The following is a 25,169-nucleotide window of genomic DNA, read 5'->3' on the forward strand; positions in this document are numbered from 1 at the left end:
AGCAACTATACTCCAATAAAAAATAATTAAAAAAAAAACTCAAAAAAGTGTGTTTAAGGAAAAAAGCCCCATAAAAATATTATATTAGTGATCACCAGAGGATATGTGATTACTGAAACTGGATGCTTGGCCCTGGTGCCTTTAGTCACTGACTTAACTATTGTTGGACTGTTTTAATGATTTGAGAGATCGCTACTGTCCTTTAAACCTGTTGGCAATAACCCATGTAGGCCCATTTTGTAGAAGGGCAAGCTGGGAGGTGACTTGTTTTTGCATGATTGCCTAGCTCAATTATAATGCTGTCCAGTACGACGCAGAGGACAGAGGAGCCTGGCGTGCTAGTCCACAGGGTTGCAGAGAGTCGGACATGACTGAACAACAACACAGGACGGCAGGACTGGGGCTGGGCAGAGCTTTCTAGAAGAGCACAAGCGTTGTTGTTGAGTTGCTCAGTCGTATCTGACACTGTGCAATCCCATGGACTGCAGCACAGCGGGCTGCCCTGTCCTTCACCATCTCCCTGAGTTTGCTCAAACTCATGTCCATCCAACCATCTCATCCTCTGTCATCCCCTTTTCCTCTTTCCCTCAGTCTTTGCCAGCATCGGTATTTGCCAGTGAGTCAGCACTTCACATCAGGTGGCCAGAGTATTAGAGCTTCAACCTCAGCAACAGTCCTTCCAGTGAATATTAAGGGTTGATTCCCTTTAGGATTGACTGGTTTGATCTCTTTGAGAGTTTCCGAGGGACTCTCAAGAGTCTTCTCCAGCACCACATTTCGAAAGCATCAATTCTTCAGTGCTCTGTCTTCTTTAGGGTTCAACTCTCACATCCATACATGACTACTGGAAAAAAAAATAGCTTTGACTAGACAGACTTTTGTTGGCAAAGTGTGATGTCTCTGCTTTTTAATATGCTGTCTAGGTTGGTCATAGCTTTTCTTCCAAGGAACAAGCGTCTTTTAATTTCATGGCTGCAGTCACTGTCCACAGTGATTTTGGAGTCCAAATAAAATCTGTCACTGTTTCCACTTTTTCACCGTCTATTTGCCAGGAAGTGATGGTACTGGATGCTATGACCTTAGTTTGCTGAATGTTGAATTTTAAGCCAGCTTTTTCATCCTCTTCTTTCACCCTCATCAGTTCAGTTCAGTCTCTTAGTCGTGTCCGACTCTTTGTTACCCCATGGACTGCAGCACGCCAGGCCTCCCTGTCCATCACCAACTCCAGAGTTTACCCAAATTCATGCCTGTTGAGTCAGTGATGCCATCCAACCATCTCATCGTCTGTTTCCCCTTCTCCTCCTGCCTTCAGTCTTTCCCAGCATCAGGGTCTTTTCAAATGAGTCAGCTCTTCGCTTCAGGTGGCCAAAGTATTGGAGTTTCAGCTTCAGCATCTGTCCTTCCAATGAACACCCAGGATTGATCTCCTTTAGGATGGACTGGTTGGATCTCCTTGCAGTCCAAGGGACTCTCAAGAGTCATCTCCAACACCACAGTTCAAAAGCATCAATTCTTCGGTTCTCAGCTTTCTTTATAGTCCAACTCTCACATCCATACATGACCACTGGAAAAACCATAGCTTTGAGTAGACGGACCTTTGTTGGAAAAGTAACGTCTCTGCTTTTTAATATGCTATCTAGGTTGGTCATAACTTTCCTTCCAAGGAGCAAGCATCTTTTAATTTCATGGCTGCATTCACCATCTGCAGTGATTTTGGAGCCCAAAAAAAATAAAGTCTGACACTGTTTCCACTGTTTCCCCATCTACTTGCCAGGAAGTGACGGGACCAGATGCCGTGATCTTAGTTTTCTGAATGTTGAGCTTTAAACCAACTTTTTCACTCTTCTCTTTCACTGTCATCAAGAGGCTCTTTAGTTCTTCTTCACTGTCTGCCATAAGGGTGGTGTCATCTGCATATCTGAGGTTATTGATATTTCTCCCGGCAAACTTGATTCCAGCTTGTGCTTCATCCAGCTCAGTGTTTCTCATGATGTACACTGCATACAAGTTAAATAAGCAGGGTGACAATATACAGCCTTGACGTACTCCTTTTCCTATTTGGAACCAGTCTGTTGTTCCATGATCAGTTCTAACTGTTGCTTCCTGACCTGCATATGGGTTTCTCAAGAGGCCAGTCAGGTGGTCTGGTATTCCCATCTCTTGAAGTTTTCCACAGTTTATTGTGATCCACACAGTCAAAGGATTTGGCATAGTCAGTAAAGCAGAAATAGATGTTTTTCTGGAACTCTCTTGCTTTTTCCATGATCCAGTGGATGTTGGCAATTTGATCTCTGGTTCCTCTGCCTTTTCTAAAACCAGCCTGAACATCTGGAAGTTCACGGTTCACATATTGTTGAAGCCTGGCTTGGAGAATTTTGAGCATGACTTTACTAGCGTGTGAGATGAGTGCAATTGTACGGTAGTTTGAGCATTCTTCGGAGAAGGCAATGGCAAGCCACTCCAGTACTCTTGCCTAGAAAATCCCATGGATGAAGGAGCCTGATAGGCTGCAGTCCATGGGGTCGCTAAGGGTCGGACATGACTGAGCGACTTCACTTTCACTTTCACTTTGAGCATTCTTTGGCATTGCCTTTCTTTGGGATTGGAATGAAAACTGACTTTTTCCAGTCCTGTGGCCACTGCTGAGCTTTCTGCCATTGGAGTGGTATCATCTGCATATCTCAGGATATGCACAAGGATAAAGGCTTGTGCTTTTATATATCAGTAGTCATCTTGGCTTGGAGAATCCCAGGGACGGGGATCCTGATGGGCTGCCATTTATGGGGTCGCACAGAGTCGGACACGACTGAAGTGACTTAGCAGCAGCAGCAGTCATATTCTTAGGTGCTCAGTGAGAGTTTGGCTAAATATGTTCTATTAGCACTACTGAAACAATTGACTAGTTTGCTTTATTGTAAGTAATAAAAGAAAAGTATGGCTAAATTAAAGTGTATAGAGCTTTGATTAATGATGCCTTTCTTTCCTTAAAACCTATACTCTTATTAGTCAGGCCCACAGGATAGATAAAAGAAAAACCCTATCAGCTAAGTTCATTGAAGTGGTTCATCTGTTTGGCAAACCACACACAGAGAGTTTTTTTGAAGCAAGTGTTCACTTGAACACATCTCAGCCTCAGAAATACAGTTTAGGATAGTGATCATCAAGCAGTAACATTTAAGAAGTATCTCCTATTTCATTAGTGTGAAAAGACAGTTTGGCATTTGGGTCACCATAGCTTAGAGTTATCAACCCACAGACAATTAAAATCTGCAGTAATCACAGTCAGATGTAGAAATGGAGCCATTCATCAGATATGACCTGCTAATTTTCCTTTCCATTTAAAGGCAAATATCACTAGGTAGAACTAGGTGTGTGGTAAGCCGTTAGGTTTTATATGTCCCTAGATTGTTGGCTCAAGCACAAGCTTGTCAGAAGCTCACGAATGGCATCTCTATTTAGTTGCAAATGTCTTCTGCTCTAGCTTCTGAAATGAAGCTATTTGGGTCATCCTCGGGGGAAGTCAGCTGGAGGCTGCCCAGAAAGAGCAGGAGGAGGACAGGAAGGGCCGAGTGGCACCATCACAGCTCCACCAGCCTTGGCCACCTCCTTCCTTAGAAGCACCTTCCCTGAAACAAGAAGCACTGAGCTAACCTTGTGCTGACGTGATGCCCTGCGGGCAGCCCCTCCTGGCCGGGGTTGGGGGGGATGGGGTGCTGGTGCCCCTGTCTTCTGGGGTAGGGTCTGCCACAGGGGGTGAGCATTGCAGCCATGAAGTCACCCAGTTTTCCAGGAGGCCCCAGGCACTCCCGGAAGGTACCGTATGACTTCAGACCATGGGAGTACATGTGCTTGTATTTATCTGGCCTGCACTGCCCACTTGGAGGCCCTTTTAGACAACCTGAAACACAGACCTGCTTTCTTCCTGAGACATTTTCACACGGAAGGGCCAAGTCCCTACCAGTGTACAGACACTTGACATATGATTTTTTACATAGAAGCCCAACCCACCCCCGCTTAAACTATGAGCTAATCAGACTGCAGAGAATCATGGTTCATAAATCCATCGTGTAGGCCTCCAGTGACTGCAGACTTCCCAGACGACCATGTATCGTATTTCCCCACCTAATTGCGGATCCCTCTAATCACATCTATTACAGCTTTCATGTTAGGCTGTGCATTCTTTCAAGGAGGAAATGGCTGTCAGTGACTAAAGAACTATTGATGGGCCTTTTATTTTATGATGGATAATGTCAGAGAATTACAGGAAGGTATAACACATGGGGGTGGGGAGGTACTCAAGGGCTCGTCACAATCATTTTCTGCATGTCTTAGGGACACTAAATTGTTGCTTTTATAAAAACTGCCTTCCCATCAATTTTTCTCCGTTCTGGTAAAGCAACCCAAGACTACCCTGAAACAGCATAATTAAAACATATGATACCACTTTGCTAGTGGATAGTTAGTGGTTATGTTTTTTTAAGAGAAACTGCTTTATATTTTTCTCTGACTATAAAATAATATATTTTCATCATTAAAGAAGCTTTGTGTGCCCAGTCACGTCTGACTCTTTGCAACCCCACGGACTGTAGCTAGCCAGGTTCCCCTGTCCATGGGATTTTCCAGGCAAGAAGAAACTGGAGCAGGTTGCCATTTCCTACTGCAGAGGATCTCCCTGACTCAGGGATCGAACCCACATCTCTTGTGTCTGCTGCATTGGCAGGTGGATTCTTTATCACTGTGCCACCTGGGAAGCTTACAGACCATCTATTAAAAGATGATATGCACTATCCACCTAGACAGAAAACAGACCCCACAAAACATCTCCACCCACTTTCCACTCATGTGGACAAGTGAAAATTTAGTTCAGGTACCACTTTATCACAGTAGACCAGACACAGGTTAAGTGCTTTATTTGAGACATCCCCCAGTCACTATGTCTTGTAAGTACTGTTATTGTTCCCTGTGTCACGGGAAGACACAGTAGGGACAGACAGAGGCTACAGTTAGAACGTGGCTGAGTCTGAATCAGAACCCAAGGTTCTGATTGGTGTGCTAAGCTCTCGACCCACCTGTTATATTAGTTTTTAAAAATATCCCAATTCCTTAAGAACGATTAATGAACAAGATTTTTTGTCACTTTTAAAAACAGTTGCACCTTTTATTTTCAGTGTCCTTTTTGCTTGCACTTTTTAATGGTGTTCGTTCCTTTTATCAGAATATTTTTGGAGTGGCTGCTGAATGCTTTCGTCTCCTTGAAATGCCATCCTTTTTCTTGGTGTCCCAACTCTTGAGGACTCTCAGATAACTTATCAGTTGAATTTCTTAAATAATATGTGCAAATAGAAATGACAGGGTCATGCAACTCACAACAGTGTCTTTATCCAGGATGGTTGTGAATGTAGAATAACGTCAGGATTCACTTCTCAGAGATGGTAAGTTTCCCTTCCTACAAGCAGGTATCCTGGATTGAGAGCTGATGGCCTAATTAGCCTTCGACCTTCTTGTAGCTTCTTGTAGAGTCCTATAGACTGATTCAAAGTAGGTTCTACTGTCCCTTAGGGTGCCTGGCTCTGCCTGCCTGTCTCTGTTCACTTCCCTGAATGGCTTCTCTCCAATGAAAATGGAAAAGGCCATCAGAAAATGCCCTGCCTGCTTTTATGTTTTCCTCTTTGGAAGGAACTCGAATCCTTTGCTAGCCCATTTTCAAACTTAGATGATGTTCAGGAAACATTATACCCTAGTGTGAGACCAAGTAAACAGTATTTATATATTGACCAACATTTACATAAAATAATATAGCTAACTTTTACGGAGGGCTTACTACGTGCCAGACACCATAAGTGACTGCATTGAGCACTTAACCCTTTTTATCTATTTGTTTATTTGGCTTTGCCATGTCTTCATTGCAGCGCATGGGATCTTCAGTCTTCATCGAGGCATGCCAGATCTTTAGTTGTGGCATGTGGGATCTAGTTCCCTGACGAGGGATTGAACCCGAGACCCCTGCATTGGGAGCTTGGACTCTTAGCCACTGGACTACCAGCAAAATTCCAGCACTGGGATTGGCTCCTTAAGTTAGATATTATGATGGTTTCGGTGACAAGATAGGGTTAGATTTAACCCCTAAACACTCAAGCACCTCAAGACTTTTGCCTTTCTGCCCTTTTTGTTAATCCCACTGTGCTAAGCAAATCTTCGTTGGGCTGCAGGTTCTTGACCTTGAAATACAGAGGTGTGGAAATACAGAATAGTTGGTTTTGAAGGTCTTTTCCACCCTCAGCCTTTCCCGAGTGCATGAATCTACTTAGGGCACCACCTCAAGGCTGGAAACCATCTCTCCTCTTACACTTCATCACGGAACTCGCCACCTTTGTCCTCTGGCCAGCCTTCATATTCACCATGATGGTGCTTCAGCTAAAGGACACCAGAGTCGCACAGAGAGTTCCCACAAGAAAAGCCGCAGAGGTCCTTATGCACAAAAGGCTTGGACACCGAGGGTCTGGACAGAGTCAGGCAGCTCCTGCTGGGTCCCAGGCCCTGCCGAGCACCTGCAGAGGCAGCTGGACTGCCGTCTTTCTGATGGTTCATGGCCTGAGAACCAGATGTGAACGGGTTATAACTTATTCATGACTAGAATCTAAAATAGCTTGTTATAACTAATTCACAGCACCACGTGAGTACTGGGTGTGCTATTTTTTTTTCAGATTCTAAAATTATTACCCTATTTCCACAAGCTTTGTGTCGAGCAAAAAAGATAGGTCTACTTTCGATCACCCAGGAACAAAGAAATGTCCCATTTTTAAATGGTGAGACCCTCCCCTAACAAAGATACTCCATTTCTTTCAGTCTAAGAAGTGTGGTCCAGGGATACTTTAAAATATTGCTTCTGGCATGTGAAGAAATTACGGGATGAGGTCATGTTTGAATCAGCACCGTGGCAGTGCTTTTTTATTAATGCCCTGTGATTCTTGTTGAGATTCCCCACTCAGCACCCTCGGGAAGCTGTAGAAAAGTATCCGAAGCTCGTACGTAATGCAGGAAGGGGTGCAGACATGGAGGAAGAGTGGGCGCAGAGGGGTGGGCGGTGGTTTGCCAGGAGCAGTGTAGATTGCAGGACCGGTGTGCAGAGGCCCCGTGCTGGGGTGGGGAGCGGGTCAGACACCAAGGCGGAGAGGGCAGCAGTGTAGGCGTGCCGGGGGAGGCTGAGGGGAGGCAGCTGGCTGGCAGGGCCTCTGGGAACGTGGAGTTGGACCCCAAGACTGTCAGAGGGACATGACATGATCAGGGCTATGCCTCGAGAGGAGAATGTAGGCAAGATCTGAGCGTGCCTAGGAGAGCCGTCAAAGCAAAAGCAAGGTACCTGTTTAAAAGGGGAAAAGATGAATCTGGCTCGAGTGCCTCTGCCACTGGAGTCCCGGGACCATTTCTGGCTGCTGGTGGCTGAGCTGAGGCACTGCTTTTAGCCCCGGAACAGGCTCCATGCTGACTCGGCCCCCAGAGGGCTCCTGTGAGCCTGGCCTTGGACAGGGAGACTGGGAGTGTGGCCCCAGCTCCTGGACTGGGCACCGGCCAAGGATCAGGACACACGCATCACGTGACAGTACCTCGTCGTCTCTTCCTGCGCTGCCTGGCTGCTTTACAAAGAAAGGCTGGCTAGGCCGAGAACGTCCTCGCCCATTTCCTGGAAACCCTGGCTGGTATTAAGAGCAAGACTCAGAACTTTCCCAGGACTTACCTGGTGGTGCAGTGGTCAAGACCCCTTACTACCAATGCAGGGGGCACGGGGTTCAATCCCTGGTAGGGATCAAGCGGTGTGGCCAATAAGAAAGCAGAACTTGTTGGTGAGTTCTTTCTGCTGTGTTGGATGGACAGCAGAGCCTTCTTGGTCGTTGACTGTCTCACCTGAGAGCAGGCAGTGGTGAATCCTGCCTGCGTGAGCAGTGGTGCTCCAGGCTCATCCTGATGGTCTGCCAGGGGTGGGGGGAGGCGGTGGGCACTGCATCCCTTCCGGGCCAAGATGCTCCTGCGATGGACGGTGCTCCTTTCCCCCTCGGCCACAGAGCACTACAAGACACGTGCTTTGTGGAAAGCATCTGAATCCCCGAATGAAATTGAGACCCATGCACAGGACCCGAGGGCGAGGAGCAAGGCTCGGATGTGTCATTTCTTGAACTACCCTTTTGCTTGTGGGTAGGTAGGAGGTTCCTGTTTTTCTGCAGTGGGGTGTTTGTGAAGTGACATAAGTGATGGGAAAGCACTCTGTGCTTGTGTGAGCAGAGACAGTTCCATAAATAAGATCCTAATGTCATCATTTATACAGTAAAGCCCTGAAAGGGAGGAAGGGACATTAGTTTTGAGTGAGGTTGAGAACTGGACATGGACATGAGCTACTGACATGAGCCTCAGGCTGAGACAGAGCAGACCCAGCAAGGTCGGGGTCCTCACGTCTCTCAGAACCGTCATGGACAGCGTGTCGTCACCAGGAGATGATGTTAGTGTCCCTCCCCACTCTGGGAAGCCGTTGCGGCCAGGTGCCCACCTTTATAGAACTCGGCCCTTTTCTAGCGTTAAGTTTCTGAACATGTAGAGCAAACAGTAAATTCACAGAAATGTAATTCCTAGTGAATTTGCCAAAGGGGAAAAAAACATGGATGTGGCCTAACCTCCAAACACAATTAAGGTAACCGGTTCCACAGGTTGAGATGCCCAAGGGGGAAGATGTGGGCGGAGGGCGGGCTTGCCCTCTGACTGCTGCCCAGGCCGGAACCTAGCTCTCCCCAGCGAGGACTGCATCTCCCAGGGGAGAAGAGGGCCCGTGTCCAGGCCACGCTGCCTGTGACCAAGCAAATAACTGTAAAATTGCCGACGGCTCCTGATAACACTGAGAGAAGAAACGGGATTGCCTCGAGACAAAAAGCTGCTGTACAAAGAGCCCACAACGTGTAGTATGTGCCCTTTTGACCTGAGAAGTGCAGTGTTTTGCCAACCACGCTTTATGGATGTCACCCTCCATTACTGGCTGACACAGCTGAGGGGGCCTGAGTGCCTTTGCTCAAGCCGGATGCATTATTCATCTGCAGCAGAGGCCTACGTTTTCCCTTCATCCATCGCACCGACCCTTTCAGGGAGGGGTCACGAATGTTCCTTCATGTATCTGAATCCCATAGCGCCTCAGAGAGCCTCCCAGGACCTATTCCATCCCTTCCTCCGGACTGTCTGCATCTCTCAGCTGCACCTCCTTGATCTAAACAGGATTCTTATGTAGCTTCATTCATGTCAACTTCTTGGAAGGAGTAAGTCGTTGCGGTGATTCCATGTCATCAGTAGCCAGTTCAGTTCATTCGCTCAGTCATGTCCGACTCTTTGCAACCCCGTGAATCACAGCACGCCAGGCCTCCCTGTCCATCACCAACTCCTGGAGTTCACTCAAACTCATGTCCATCGAGTCGGTGATGCCATCCAGCCATCTCATTCTCTGTTGTCCCTGTCTCCTCCCACCCTCAATCCCTCCCAGCATCAGACTCTTTTCCAGTGAGTCAACTCACTGCATGAGGTGGCCAAAGTATTGGTGTTTCAGCTTTGACATCAGTCCTTCCAGTGAACACCCAGGATTGATCTCCTTTAGAATGGACTGGTTGGATCTCCTTGCAGTCCAAGGGACTCTCAAGAGTCTTCTCCAACACCACAGTTCAAAAGCATCAACTCTTCGGCGATCAGCTTTCTTCACAGTCCAACTCTCACATCCATACATGACCACTGGAAAAACCATAGCCTTGACTAGACGGACCTTGTTGGCAAAGTAATGTCTCTGCTTTTTAATATGCTATCTAGGTTGGTCATAACTTTCCTTCCATGGAGTAAGCGTCTTTTAATTTCATGGCTGCAATCAGCATCCGCAGTGATTTTTGGAGCCCCCCAAAAATAAAGTCTGACACTGTTTCCGCTGACATTAAACCATCACCTTCTCTCTTTTTAAATATTTATTTTATATTATTTACTTGGCTGTGCCAGGTCTTAGTTGCGCCATGTGAAGTCTTAGTTGCAGCATGTGGATCTAGTTCCCTGACCAGGGATGGAACCCAGACCCTCTGCACTGAGAACACGGAGTCTTAGCCACTGGACCACCAGGCCAGTCCCAAACCATCACCTTCTCTAAAGCAGCAGCAACTCTCTATTCTCCAGAAGTCAGTGCTACTGTTTACCTCTTTGTGCTGATGAGAAAATAATGTATTGACAGTAATTTGGATCCCATTTGGAGATGAGACTTGTCTCCTTGGACCTAAGTGAACCTGTCTCTCTCATGGACATCTAACAACCAGAGGATGCCCTGCCCAGATGGTATCTCCTCTTCTGGGCCTTTTAAGTCAGTGTAGATTGTGGAAGAAGAGACACCTGCATCCAGACGGAGTATCACAGGGCTGAAAAACCCTTGTCCTCCAACTGTCAGAGCTCCAAACAGAGCCGGCTTTGCCCATCATATACTCACGCTCCCCTGTTTGTCTTGTGTTCCTTCTTCTCCAGACCGCCTGCCCGTGCGAATGGGAACCTTCGAGGGTACACTTACTTCTGTAGTTATGGTGATGAATTAATGAATAACAGATTTAGTACAGTTCAAGTCACTGACTCATGAAGGCAGCTGGAATGCAAATAGTTATTTAAATCATTAAATTTGTTACGAGTGAAACATGTTTTAATATTTATTTGACTGCCTCGGGTCTTAGTTGTGGCACACAGATCTTCATTGTGGCTCAGGGGCTGCTCTGGTTGTGGCACGGGTTTAGTTGCCCCGTGGCATGTGGGATTCTTAGTTCCCCAACCAGGGATTGAACCCGTGCGTGCATGCTCAGTCGCTTCAGTCGTGTCTGACTCTTTTGCTACCCCATGGACTGTAGCCCGGCAGGCTCCTCTGTCCTTGAGATTCTTCAGGCAAGAATACTGGAGTGGGTAGCCATGCCTGCCTCCAGAGGATCTTCCTGGCCCAGGGATCAAACCCGGGTCTTCTACATTGCAGGCAGATCCTTTATCACTTGAGCTACCAGGGAAGCCCGGGATTAACCCGAGTCCCCTGCATTGGAAAGCAGATTCTTAACCACTGGACCACCGGTGACATCCCCACAAGTAAAACTGAACCCCACGCTGTGATGTGGAAAAGGAGTGCCTGTGGAGGCCACATTTCCATTCCCCTCCCTGCTCCTGACGGTACGTCATAGAAGCACATGTTTATTTCTGGGCACCTCATTTGTACCATCAGCACTGGACAAAACCGTTTTGTCATTTTAGTATATCGTGCTTTCTTTGCGCAAGGCATGCCTGTAAATTAAGTCAGAAGCTCGTGGAAACAAAGGCTCTTCAGCCCCAAAGGCCTCGAGCTCCCCTGGTGCCACACCTACGCTCGACAGCCTGGCGCTGGGGCCCGCTGTTTTAGCAAGTGCTGACAGCTGGCCTCTTGGGTGCTACGCTCCGAGCAAGGGCTTGGGATCCAGCGGTGACCCAACCTGCAGTCTGTGCATGGAGGCAGGAGGTAGTTGGCTAGCTGTGGGCTGGCGGTGAAGGGCAGAAGGCGTGACCTCGCCCAGGCCTTGGGACCAGGGCAGAAGTGAACTTGAACCAAGAAGTAAAGACATGCACACCTCAGCTCACGATGAGTGTTGGACTCAGGGGGGCCACGAGAGGAGCCTTCTGGGCAGAGGAACCCAAGACAAGCCCCCAGGGTGCAGAGGCCAAGGCCCTGGAGGCTCACTGAGCCGCTGGGTGCGGAGACCATAGGGCTGGTCCCGGGGCTTCATGGACCCACCCAACTCAGAGCTGTGGAAGGTTCTGTTAACATCACTCTGCTCCTCTGTGGGGACGGAATCGAAGTGGTGAGAGGGGACAGAGGGAGGGTTCTATAGCGATCCAGGCGAGGGTGATGTGGTTTAGGCATAAGACGGAGAAAAGCCAGTGGATTCGAGAACTGTTTTCGAAGTAGGGTCACCAAGACACAGCGGTGGCTGCTCCAGGTGGCAGAGAAGATGGACAGCGAGGGGGCTTTGGACGCCCGGTCTGTTCTTTACCCACCTGGACCCACTAAGTTCTGGATGGAATGTAAATGGTTCTTTTTCATCAATGGCAAACCCTTAAAACACAGGCTCTGCTTTTTCCATTAGCCACATTAGCACAGATTTGGTCTGTCCTTTTAAATTATTTCTGGCTGCGCTGCATGTGGGCTCTTAGTTCCCCAACTAGGGATCAAACCTGCGCCTCTTCCATTGGAAGCTCAGTATCTTAACCAGTGGACCAGCAGGCAAGTCCCAGGTCTGTCCTTTTAAAGAGGAGAACAACGCGTCTCCCCTAGAATTGCCGCATGCAAAGCCCACCGTAGATCCTGGGAGCGGATGTTCCCAGTGAGATGATGGAACTGATGCCAGAGCGACAGACTCAGGTATGCCGAGCAGAAGTAAACCTGGGCATCCTGACCGAAAGCTCCAGGAGTGGCCCTGCGTTTGCGTCCGTTTGACGTCAAGGCCGTTCAGCTTTGGGACACGCTGCAGCCCTTCATGGCTCACACCCTGGACTTGCCTTGCTCGGAGCTGGCGCCTTGTTAGGTCAGCGTCCTCCTCCCAAGGCCACATCCTGACCACGCCGTCAGGCTCTCAGGCACCATGGGGCTCCAGTTAGAACTAGTGTCGGGCCCGGCAGTCGCGTACAAGAAGCTTGTGGCTGCAGCAGGGACACAATTCCGGAGGCGGCAGAAACCTTCCTTGCTCCCACAGGCAGGCTGCTCTCAGCTCCTCCACGGGCAGCTCTGGTGGATGGAAACTTGACTGTGGCGTGGCCTGCAGCCAGACCTTAGGTAGAGTTCCAGGCCTCTGGGGAGATCCGATCCTCCTTCCATAGAGATGACTCTTATTCAATCCGTTCCTTCTTGCTGGATTTTGAGTTTGTTTCCCAACTCAGTTCTGACTGTAAACTGCAGTGCAATGACTGTCCTTACAGCTCCATCTTCCTCACACGGAGGTTATTATTTCCCTCTGGTGGATTCCTAGAAATGGAATTGCTAAGTCAGAGGGAAGATAAATTCTAAGGCTCCAGGCAACACTTTGCCAGATCGCTTCCTGTAATAAGGCGCAGTGAACACTCCCACCCAAAGCTGCGTGTTCCGTTTCCTCTTGTGTGTCTGCCTGTGTGCTTAGTCGCGTCTGACTCTGCGACCCCGTGGACTGCAGCCCGCCAGGCTCCTCTGTCTGTGGGATTCTCCGGGCAAGAATGCTGGAGGATCCAGGGGATCTTCCCGACCCAGAGTTTGAACCCGAGTCTCCTGTGTTGGCAGGCGGGTTCTTTGCCATTGGGCCACCAGGGAAGCGCCTCAGTCAAGGCTTTCTCTCGCCAGCTTCTCCCCTGATGAGTGACGTGAGTGAAGTTGCTCAGTCGTGTCCAACTCTTTGCGACCCTGTGGGCTGTAGCCCACCAGGCTCCTCCGTCCATGGGATTCTCCAGGCAAGAATACTGGAATGGGTTGCCATTTCCTTCTCCAGGGGATCTTCCCGACCCAGGGATCGAACCCAGGTCTCCCGCATTGCAGGCAGACACTTTAACCTCTGAGCCACCAGGGAAGCCCATAGGCATGTCTTTTCTAGGATGTGCCGGTGAGCATCCTCCATCCTTCCCTGCACATCTTCACTTTCCTTTGAAGGAGCTTTCTCTTGTGAATAAAAACGCATGTCCTGGGGTTCTAAATACACCCCATTCTTAGCTCCAGAGTTGGGGTGTAAATTTCGCCACGGGACTTAAGAGATAACAGACTGAGCTTGGTGTCACCCATTGCGCTGTCACCTCTAGAACGGACCCTCAAGCCACGCTGCTGCCCTACCACACACCCAGTCACCGGAAGCCCCCTGAGAGGTGGTGTTTCCTCTTGGGGGTGCTGGCTGGCCCAGCAGACTAGGAAAAAAGCACCATGAGGCTCTGTATTCACAGGAATAATTTATAGACAGATAATCCACATTTCATCCTTAGCATTTTCCAGTGCTGTGCAAAGGTGTCTTGAATTACTCTGGTAGCCTTTCCAGAAAGGCCAGCTGACTTCACCACATTTCTCAAGTTACAGTCAGACCAAGAGTCTGAGCCCTGAGTGAACGGCTGATGATGGAGGCTGGAAGCTGAGGGGCGGGGAGTAGGGCAGGGTCTGAGTCTGGACTCCAGACTCCTCCTCGTGGCCCCATGGGATTGTTCTCAGGAAATCAGAAGAAAAGAGAAGGGTCTGGTTGGGGGGTGGCTCTCAAGTCTGTGAAGTACTGGTGGGCTTCCCTCTGCAATGCCCCTTCATCTCCCTCCTACTCCTGGCCTGGCAGCTCTAGACATCACTTCCTTGGCACCTGGCTTTCCTGGGAGGAGGCAGCCGGTGCTTCACCTGCTCAAGGACGTCTCTCAGGAGTGAGTCTGGCCTCGGTCGGTCGCAGTCGGGTAGCCTGTGGCGAGGCCAGGGTTTGGAATCAGGGAACCTTGTGCATCCGGAGCCGGGCCTCACACTGCCCTCCACCCGACAAAGCCACAGGAGGGGGAGGTGGGGACAGGCGGCAGGCAGTGGCCTTTTCCTGCCTGTCACCCCGCGACCCTCCTGCCACCAGACCCTGTGTCCCCTGCAGGTCACCTGCATGTCAGCATGGCAGCCACAAACCTGGAGAACCAGTTACACAGCGCACAGAAGAACCTCTTGTTCCTTCAGCGGGAGCACGCCAGCACGCTCAAGGGGCTGCATGCGGAGATCAGGCGGCTGCAGCAACATTGCACAGGTATGGGGGTGGGGGCACCCAGCAACCTTCAGGGGCTGGGGCGGGGGGGGTGCAGTCTCAGGCCTGCCCGCCAGGGCTGCAGAGCAAAGAAGAACCTGTCATCAAGACAGTTTCACACTGGCTGCCTCCAGAGCTGCGCCACGGGGGTGAGAAGGGGGTTTTACTTCCCTCCTCTGGGTGGGTAACCCTGTCATCACTGGAGTCCCTCTGAATGCCTTACCTCATCCTCTTTGCCGAGGCCACATGCACCAAGCATAAAGCTGGAAAGCCAGTTCTCAGCTTACTGAGGATTTGGAAGGATCCAAGAGCAATGGTTAGAGTTTATTAATACAATGCATCTTGGAACCAGTGATCAAAGTATAATACACAGAGCAAGCTGCTTGGTAATTGTGGATGTTTGGGTGCATATTAGGGGAAAGAAGGGTCCCCTCTGAACCCTAGTAAGGACAGTGGCCACTGATGGTTTCTGTTGTCACTTTTGCCTCTAATGCTGGCAATCCCTGCCCTGTGTGGGCAGGACCCTCGGGCTGATGGTGGGAATCAGTTCTGCATTTTCAGAGCAGATGAAGGTTTTGAATGTACAGTAATCATTTGCAATGATCGTATATGATCTCGTTTTTAGATTTAACCTATGAGCTGACAGTCAAGAGTTCGGATCAAACAGGTAAGAACTGCCTTCCCCAAATTTGATGCCTCTGTTGTTTCCTATTGTGGCAGATGTTGGTGCCACCTGTTTTCACTAATGACACATGTAGAAGAAAACACATTTGCTGTGAGGAGTTGCGCGTGTGATCAGAGCTCTCCGCGAGGAGGGAGAGGGCAGTCTGTTCTCCCTGGGTGCAACGAGGGGCTGTCAGTGGGGCAGCAGGGGTGCCTGCTCTTATTTTTTTCTTTATTGACACATGTATTTGGAATGGGCTTCCCTAGTGACTCAGACCATAAAGAATCCACCTGCCATGCAGGAAACCCAAGTTCGATCCCTGGGTTGGGAAGATCCCCTGGAGAAAGGAATGGTTATCCACACCAGTATTCTTGTCTGGAGAATTCCATGGACAGAGGAGCCTGGCGGGCAACAGTCCATGGGGTTGCAAAGAATCAGACACAACCGAAGCGACCAACACTTCATTTAGAATGCCCATTCTCTGTGGGCTTCCCTGGTAGCTCAATCAGTAAAGAATCTTCCTGCAGTGCAGGAGACCAGGGTTTGATCCCTGGGTCAGGAAGATCCCCTGGCAAAGGAAATGGCAACCCACTCCAGTATCCTTGCCTGGAGAATTCCATGTACAGAAGAGCCTGGCAGGTTCATGGGGTCACAAAGAGTTGGGCATGACTGAGCAACTTTCACTTCACTTCTCTGCTTTTCTGGGTTCTCTGGTTTTTCACAGTGAGTATGCATTCCTCTGTAACCAAGAACAAGATGTGATATAAACCAGAAAGAAGAGATGGAGCAGGGTTCTGTCTGTGTCCAGCGAGTTAGCACAGGACCTGCACAGCATGTGTGCTCTCTATAGACTGGTTGAACGAGGGTTACCTAGTAATGTGGCCTCCAGAATGGCCCTGAACGCCTCTCTCTAGACTCTCGTCCCAGCAATGTTCCCCCAAAGCCAGAATCCTCAGGGACTCGCAAAGCTACCAGCCTGCTGGCAGCTGGGGCAGAGGGGACAGAAGCCAGGGTTGCTATGCCCTGTCCCAAATAGCTGCACCAGAGAACAGGATGACGATTTTAAAAGTGCGGAAAACACAATGGATTCAAGATGGCTTTTTCTAAACAGGCCTTCCCCCAGGGATTACAATTCAGGCTCCGAGAGATGCAGAGAGGGGACCTAAGGCAGGGGAAAGGTGGCAGCCTGGCATTGGGTCTTCCCCGCAACTTGAGAGCTTTTGTGCCTTAGACATGGAGAACGTCTACATTTGTGTTTCCAAAATGTGCTTTGAATGGAGCAGACAGATGGCTCTGCTAACAGTGTAATCCTATGCCTTTGGAAAGGTTTAAGGCATACCAGGTGCCTCAGCAATAAAGAATCCTCCTGCCAATGCAGGAGACTTGGGTAGGATCCCTGGGTCGGCAGAGTCCCCTGGAGGGACCATTTCCTCCTAATGGCAACCCACTCTAGTATTCTTGCCTGAGAAATCCCATGGACAGAGGAGCCGAGCTGACTGCAGTCCACGGGGTTGCAAAAAGAGTTGGATAGGACTCAGTGATTAAACCACAACCAACCAATACTCTGAAGCTGCCCATTTTAACATAAGTGTTTTTTTAAATTTGGAGACATACTTTCATGCACTGGATGGGGCCTCAAAGACCTCCTGATCACCTACCCTTTCCTGGGAGGAGAGGACACTGAAGGGGCATGAGGGGTGGGGTCGCGACTTCCTTGTGGCCTGTGGGTACCACACCCATCTTGGGCAGGTGTACCTCTCCCCCATGGGGAGGCGAAGCCGGCCTAGACCCCCGATCCTTGCAGGGAATGTCTCGCTGCCCCCGTCCCCCCCACCCCCAGCACCTAGCCGCCCTGCCCTTGGGTTCTCACTCTGCCCCCTCGGCTTATCCATCCAGGGGACGGAGCTTCCAGAAGCAGTGAACTCAAGAAAAGATGTGAAGACCTGGAGGCGCAGCTGAAACTGAAAGAGGACGAGAACACGGAGTTGCTGAAGGAGCTGGAGCAGAAGAACGCGATGATCACCGTGCTTGAGAACACCATCAAGGAGCGCGAGCGCAAGTACCTGGAGGAGCTGAAGGTCAAGAGCCACAAGCTGGGCGTGCTGACCAGCGAGCTGGAGCAGCGCGCCGGCACCATCGCCTACCTGACCTCGCAGCTGCACGCCACTAAGAGGAAGCTCCTGAGTTCGGGCGGCACCGCAGACGGCAGCCCGGCCGGCAGCCCCGCGCTGGCCAGCTACAAGCCGGCGCCGCCCAAGGACAGGCTGCCCGAGACGCCCCGGCGCCGCATGAAGAAGAGCCTCTCGGCCCCGCTGCACCCGGAGTTCGAGGAGGTCTACAGATTCGGGGCCGAGAGCCGGAAACTGCTGCTGCGGGAGCCGGTGGACGCCATGCCGGACCCCACCCCATTCCTGCTGGCCAGGGAGTCGGCCGAGGTCCACCTGATCAAGGAGCGGCCCCTCGTCATCCCCCCCATCGCCTCGGACCGCAGCGCCGGTGAGCAGCCCAGCCCGGCGCGCGAGAAGCCGCACAAGGCGCACGTGGGCGTGGCGCACCGCATCCACCACGTGGCCCCCGCGCAGGCCCCGCCCGAGGTGGAGACGCTGGCAGTGGACCAGGTGAACGGAGGCAAGGTGGTCAGGAAGCACTCAGGGACGGACAGAACTGTGTGAGCGCCCCACCCCACCCCCCCCGGCGACCCTCCACCCCGCTGTCGAGGCACTGTGATCACCACTAGGAAAACACTTCATCCGCACCTCCTCTTTTGCTTTGTCTTTTTTTTTAAATTCCTATGCATGCCAAATTTTTTTCACACTGTCAACAGATTATTCTCCTCCTGCTCCTCTTCTGGCCCTCTGACTTGACACCGAAACAGGATCTTGCCCCTGCCGCAGAATCCGTATTTACTAATCGCTGAGGCCAAACACCTGCGTGCCCACTGGCTTGCTTCCAGCCCCGCTCCGCGGAACCTCCGCACACGCGCGCGCGCACAGCACGGGCCACAGGCCGCGTTCCTGCTCGACGTTAACGAAATTATCCGATAGTCACACGCCTAATTCTAAAGTCGGAGCAAGGCATATCGGCCTTGACCTCACGCCTCCGGTTTCTGGGGCGGCCTTTCCGGAAAAGCCCTGCGCCCTCCTGGAGACTCCCCTGACACACCCACCCCGGGGGCGGCCCAGATAAACCGAGCAGATGTATGTTATGTCACAGGAACTAAATAAGATGACATTACTCCTCATATCACCACGACCTGAATGTGTGTTCATATTTTTTGTTGTTAGTTTTATCCAAAATGTTCAAGATCCCAACAAACTTTATTTTCTAAACCTGCCTTCTTTCTGTTTTGTGTCTTTTATTAAACCACCCCAGGGTGGGCCTAGAGGGGAGAGACAGTGGGAGGGGGAGAAATAACGCACCCCACCCCCACCCGTAACTGCTGCCCAGGCAGTGGGCTCACCCAGGGTAGGTCCCGGGGTGGGGTTCACTTCTGGAAAGAGGAGCCCCGGTTAGCGCAGACTACCCAGAGCTAGTCCCTAGAATGTTCTGCGTTTCTGGCAAAAGTCGCTTTTCCGGCCCTGCCCTTGTGTCCTGCTAGCGCTCAGCTCAGACCTATCCCTCCCATACAGAGTTAAGCTGCTTCTCATCCCCCGACTGGCCTGGCCAGGGCTCCAGGTGCACAGAAGGAAAGACGCCCAGGAGCCGCTGGTCCTGGAAATTTCTGAGTCTGCACCCTCTCAAACCCAGGCAATTGGGGGCAGGAGCTCAGGCAGGGCTTAAACATCAGACCCACTGTCTTCACCCACATGCTGGCAGGTCTGCACCGCAAGAACTGGGCTGGAGAGTTGTGGAAGGGAGAGGCTCTGGGTGATTCTGTGTGCCTCTGCTCCTCCTTGGCATCATCAACCCAGGGAAGGGGCCCCTGCTGACTCCATGGGGCAGCCCCTGCCTTCTACCCCACACCCTAGCACACAGTGCTTGCCCCAAAGAGGCAGCTGCTGAAACACCTGGATTATCAGAAAACCACCTTTGGGGGACTTTCCTGGTGGTTCAGTGGCTAAACCTCCCTGCTCCCAGTGCAGGAGGTTGGGGTTCGATCCCTGGTCAGGGAACTAAATCCCACATACTGAAACTAAAGATCCTACATGCTGCAACTAAGACCTCGCACAGCCAAATAAATGACTAAATACTAAAAACAAAACCAAAAAAAACCCACCTTTGACAATTTACATTAGAATTCTCACTCGTGCCACTGACATGCCAGCCAATTTTGTTGAGAAGGGAAAGAGATTTCCGTCTGAAAAGGGAAAGAGAATTTGACACATCTTAAAAGGCTCTTTTTTATTTTACTTTTTGAATACACAGAATCCTTTAAAAAATAGTTTTTTTGAAAAAACCATTCAGGTTAACTTATATGGAAAAAGATGAAAATGGATTTCAAAAGAAAGGAAAAAGCAGTGTCAATCCCCCTCCTTCCTCCAGCGGTCCCAAAAAGTGACAGCAGACGATCTAGTCTTCCCTAACTCCCAGCATATCCACCGCTGACCACAGACTTAGAATCCATTGCTGTTTCTTCAGTCAGAGGGTTAATCAGAATTCAGGGTGAGGCACACCCCTTGCAGGACCCAGTGAGAAATGTGCTTCGTGGTAAAGAGATCGGCTTCAAAGACCAAGCCAACCCCCATGGCATTCCTTCTGGTGGAGGTGGTGTAGACAGGCGTCCGGAAGGTGTTCTGCACAGGAAAAAGAGTTTTAGGGCAGAATTGAAAGTGAAATTGAAAGCTGCTCGGTTGTGTCCGACTCTTTACGACCCCATAGACTATACGTGGACTATACAGTCCATAGACTTTCCCAGGCCAGAATACTGGAGTGGGTAGCCATTCCCTTCTCCAGGGGATTGTCCCAACCCAGGGGTCAAACCCAGGTATCCCATATTGCAGAATTCTTGACCAGCTGAGCCTGCAGAAGGGAGCGCTAGTCCCAGAGGGTAAGTGGGAGGGCGAACGCTCATCGAAGAGCTAAGGATGCAGAGGGCTCCCCACCAAGCCCATGAGGCACGCCCAGGCTCTGCAAACACCCATGAAAAGTGGGTAGGCGGCAGGGCAGGAGGTACCTGCTGTTCACACCTAATGTAACTCCATTCTGATCCAAGCAGTGCCCACAGAATTTCACAAGAAGGGAGAAGTCACTCCTGAAGCAGGCCTGGACCACAGCCTCCGACCTTGAACCCGTGCCCTCCTGAGGAAGGCTCTACACACATGCATGCACACGAGTGCATTTCCTGAGGACGGGCTCAAGGGCTTCTCCCAGCCCTGAAAGGTGAAGGGCCCCTGCGCTAAAAGGCAAGACTGTTGGAAACTGCCTGGTGTCTAACTCTAGTCAGAGGAGACCAGAAGAGGAGAAACGGGAACTGAAGCATTTCACCTGCAGTTTGAGGCGATGGGCTTCAATGGGGATGATCTTCAGGATGGGCAGATCAACCACCAGCACCTTGGGTTTGCTCTTGATAAGACATCCTTTTTCTATGTCCCAGTCAGCGCCTTCTAGATACAGTCCTGAGACAAAGCATCCTAGAGGCACAAGGAAGAGAGCCAGGCTCAGGCAGTTGTTTAGTCCCTCAGTTGTGTCTGACTCTTTTGCAACCCCACAGGCTCCTCTGTCCATGGGATTTCCCAGGCAAGAATACTGGAGTGGGTTGCTAATTCCTCCTCCAGGGGATCTTCCCAACCCAGGGATCAAACTCGCATCTCCTGCATTGGCAGGCAGATTCTTTACCACTGAGCCACATGGGAAACCCTGGACTGAGGCAGGGGCACGTATAATCCTGCTGTATGGCTCTTAGGGGATGTGCATATCAATAAACAAAAAGGTAACTAACCAATTCTCCTTCCCCAGACACAGCCCATCAGTTCAGTTCAGTCGCTCAGTCGTGTGCAACTCCTTGCAACCAACCCCATGAATCACAGCACGCCAGGCCTCCCTGTCCATCACCAACTCCCGGAGTTCACTCAAACTCATGTCCATTGAGTCGGTGATGCCATCCAGCCATCTCATTCTCTGTCGTCCCCGTCTCCTCCCACCCGCAATCCCTCCCAGCATCAGACTCTTTTCCAGTGAGTCAACTCGTCGCATGAGCTGGCCAAAGTATTGGAGTTTCAGCTTTAGCATCAGTCCTTCCAATGAACACCCAGGACTGATCTCCTTTAGAATGGACTGGTTGGATCTCCTTGCAGTCCAAGGGACTCTCAAGAGTCTTCTCCAGCACCACAGTTCAAAAGCATCAATTCTTTGGTGATCAGCTTTCTTCACAGTCCAACTCTCACATCCATACATGACCTGTTCCCAAAAGACATGGCCACCACTTCTACCTGGCCCACTTTCCCTTCATAGAAGAACAACCCAGATGCGATGCCCTGGAGACCCCATGACCCTCCCTACGGCCACCGTGCCATGGAGGAGGGGTGGGCATCTCTCTCCAGTGATTTGGTACCCTGGACTTAGTGGGCTGGGGCCCCCAGAGTCAGCTGGCACCACAGCAATTCTGAGTCCCCTCAGAGCCGAGGTGACAGGAAAGCAGGGAGCTGAAGCCTCGCAGAGGAAGTGGTCTCAGGGGAGGAGAACAGTGCATACTTGCCTAGGAGCAGAGAAGAGGACGGCCTCTTGGCCCAGAGAGGGTGGTGGCCCCAACACCGCCAGTCCCTCTGAGGCCTCTCTGGGTCTTCTACAATGGGGCTGGAGCATTCCTGAATGTGCACTGTAAATCCCCGCTCCCCGAGCTATCAATAGCTCAAGAGGGCCTTCGTGCTTGCAGTCAAGTGCCCTCTAAGACAGCAGCCCCCAGCCTTTTCGGCGCTAGGGACCAGCTTCGTGGAAGACAACTTTTCCACAGCCTGGGAGTCAGGGGCGATGTCTGGGGCGATGGTTCTCAGGGTGATTCAAGCGCACTGCATGTCTTGTGTGCTTTATTTCTACATCAGCTCTGCCTCAGGTCATCAGAAACAGACCCCAGAGGTTGGAGGCCACTGTTCTAAGACATGACTCCCCCAAGAAATAGCAGTTTCCCGCTGGAGTGTGCAGACTATAGCCAGTGTCTAAGGGACTTGAAGTTACAGCACAATTAAATGGTCCGCACCTCGCCTATCCCACTCCCTGGCTTCCAAGCCCCTGGGTTCTCATGGTTCTGGCGATCCAGTTCTTTGAAAGCTCACTTTCTAACCCTAGGAGCCCATTTCCCATAGACAAGCAGGGCGAGTGTGGCTCAGCTCTCCCCTGACATCAGCCTGCATCTCAAAGGAAAAACCGGACAAGAAGCATCCAGACACACCCTCAGAGATGCCAGGACCCACGCGGACAGCACACAGATGCAGCCAGTGTTTGCAGCAGTCTAACTTTCAAACACTTCCTGGCCCATCCGGGCCCACACTGTACTCACCCCTTCAGCTCCAGGAGGGAGACCTTACAGGAGAAACTGTGAGTCTGCAGGGAGCTGGCCATACCTTGTCCTGCCCGCTCATTGACTTCATCTGCGTCCTGGAACTTGGTCACTTGGGTGAACAGAGTGGAGCGGTCCAGTGGCCAGCCGTTCCTCCGGCAGGTGGCCTGCACCAGGGCCGTGAGGTAGGATTCTGGGATGTGCAGCCCAGAGAGCCACATCACACTGGGCTCGCTCTCAGTGACCTGGAAAGACAGGAGGTCAGGTGGTGGGAGCCTGGGGCTGCCATCAAATGCCAGGGTCACAGCTGACAAAAGAGGCAGTTCACCTTAGAGGGAGAAAGATGATGTTGGGATAGCTGTTGGCCCATTGGGAGAAATAAGCTGGATGACCAAACTCCAGGTGGAGCAAAGACTTAAATATAAACAATAAATCACACTGAGACTCTGTGTTCTTACTGCAGGGGTCAAGGGTTCAATCCCTGGTCAGGGAACTAGTATCCTATATGCCATGGCACAGCCAAAAACAAAACAAAAATGAATAAATAAATAAATAAACCACAAAAGTACCAAATGAGATCTCCAGCGAATGTTTTCAGAATCATGGAGTGGGGAATACAGAACTCAGAAGCCATGAAAGAGAAGACTGGTCTATTTGACTACATTAAAATGTAAAACTCTCCTATGGAAAAAAAATACACAGAATCAACAAGCTTGAGGCAAGCTGGGGGGTATCTGCAACTCCAGCAGAGAAAAAAGGTAAATCCCTTTGATGTACAAAGAGCTCTTAAAAATCAGTTTTAAAAGGTGGAAAACTTGGTAAGAATGAAATCCAAATACAAAAAGTCAAGTCACAAACACGCAAGGTCTATAAACACGTCAAAGACATTCAGCCTCACCATAATTAAAGGACTACACAAAATCTTGGATATTATTTTTTACCTATGAAGGAGAAAAAGGTCCAAAATATTAAGAACACACCATGTGGCAGAGAGGCGAGGAAATGATCATTCTTGTACACTGTGGTGTCAAGTTCTCTAGGAAACTATCTGACAAGAGCTGTCAGAATCTGAAACGCACACACCCGGATCCAATCCTTCCATTGTATACATGGAATATACTCATATGAGTATCCAAAGGCACGTGCAACAGAATGTTGTTTGTACTAGAAAAACCAAAAACAAACAGACAAAAAAAGACTGGGACTTCCCTGGTGGCCCAGAGGCTAAGACTCAACGCTCCCAACACAAGGGGCCCAGGTTCCATCACTGGTCAGGGAACTAGATCCCACATGCTGCAACTAAGACCCAGCGCAGCCAAATTTTAAAAGTTGACTTTAAAAAAAAAACTCCAATGGTAACCACTTAAATGTCCACTGGGGAAAGGATCCAGGATATCTGTGAGCTGGAACTGCCTCGAGAGACCTCAGTGTAACACTTAGATGGAACAATTGCCAAGACAGACTCTTAGATGAATAAGTCGTGCATAGTATGCTTCAGAGTCTTTACAGAAACAAACAAAAGGGGAAAAAATACAGATATGCTTGCAGAGTCAGGGACCATTTCCAGAGCACCTAATCAGCTCCGGACAGAGGTACTGCCAGGGATGGGAGAAGTTGGGAAGTGGTTTGAGGGAGCCCCGGCCAAGCCTTGAACCAGCAAAGCCCAGACCACTGCCTTCACTCACCCATGTCGTGTACTGGTTGAACCTCCGCAGAAAGTACAGCATCCAGTTTCCGAGGGACTTTAAGGTGTCAGGGGCAAGCTTTCTCCAGATGTTAGGAATTTGCCCAAGAAAGAGAGACCTGGCTACGTCATCTAATTCACTGCTCATCCCAACTTCTCCGGCCAAGGCCTGTTGACAGAATCAAGAGCAATCAGGCAAGGCTAGGGGAAGACCAGGCACTCCCACTCCACCTGGGCAGGAATCTGTACTTGAGTACCGGGGCTTACCCTCTGAAGTTCAGCCAGGGACCTGGTCATCCGTATGACAAGCTTGTTGAAGCGCTCCAGCTCCTGCAGGAGTACCACCGAGGTGGGGGAGATGCCCTGCCCGAGGTGCTTCCTGACCAGGTCCAAGTCAAAGATTTGGGGCATCTTGTTTTCTATGTCCTTGGCCACCTGGCCGATGTAATCATCTCGGCTGATGCCAGCGCTGGATTCCCCTGAAACCAGGACACGTTTTTAGAGAGAGCAAGGCACCTGAGCATGGGACCAGGGCATCCAGCGCCTTCAATGAAAGGTACCAGCAATGTGGAAACTACCAGAAACCAAAGCAGCACATTTTGGACCAACGCCCTTGGTCCC

At 50.5% G+C, this 25,169-nt stretch overlaps 2 protein-coding genes across 4 annotated transcripts in view; one reads left to right on the forward strand and one right to left on the reverse strand.

Moving 5' to 3' along the window:
- The window catches only part of CCDC92 (coiled-coil domain containing 92), a 37,759-nt gene extending 18,999 nt beyond the window's left edge, over nt 1-18,760 (forward strand). For both annotated transcript variants that reach the window (XM_055404323.2, XM_055404324.2), the window contains exons 2-4: nt 14,625-14,771; nt 15,394-15,435; nt 17,329-18,760. In XM_055404323.2, coding sequence (XP_055260298.1) covers nt 14,642-14,771; nt 15,394-15,435; nt 17,329-18,104 — 948 coding nt within the window. In that variant the 5' untranslated portion in view covers nt 14,625-14,641 and the 3' untranslated portion in view covers nt 18,105-18,760. The remainder of the gene's footprint in view (nt 1-14,624; nt 14,772-15,393; nt 15,436-17,328) is intronic.
- A 928-nt stretch (nt 18,761-19,688) lies between these two features.
- DNAH10 (dynein axonemal heavy chain 10) overlaps nt 19,689-25,169 on the reverse strand; it is a 156,602-nt gene continuing 151,121 nt past the window's right edge. For both annotated transcript variants that reach the window (XM_088828117.1, XM_055404325.2), the window contains 5 exons: nt 24,816-25,027; nt 24,550-24,717; nt 22,929-23,109; nt 20,857-21,002; nt 19,689-20,165 (listed from right to left, as the gene is read on the reverse strand). In XM_088828117.1, coding sequence (XP_088684243.1) covers nt 20,019-20,165; nt 20,857-21,002; nt 22,929-23,109; nt 24,550-24,717; nt 24,816-25,027 — 854 coding nt within the window. In that variant the 3' untranslated portion in view covers nt 19,689-20,018. The remainder of the gene's footprint in view (nt 20,166-20,856; nt 21,003-22,928; nt 23,110-24,549; nt 24,718-24,815; nt 25,028-25,169) is intronic.

The sequence above is a fragment of the Moschus berezovskii genome, chromosome 19 (assembly GCF_049115385.1).
Source record: "Moschus berezovskii isolate FMDL1 chromosome 19, NW_MosBer_1.0, whole genome shotgun sequence".
NCBI lineage: Eukaryota > Metazoa > Chordata > Mammalia > Artiodactyla > Moschidae > Moschus > Moschus berezovskii.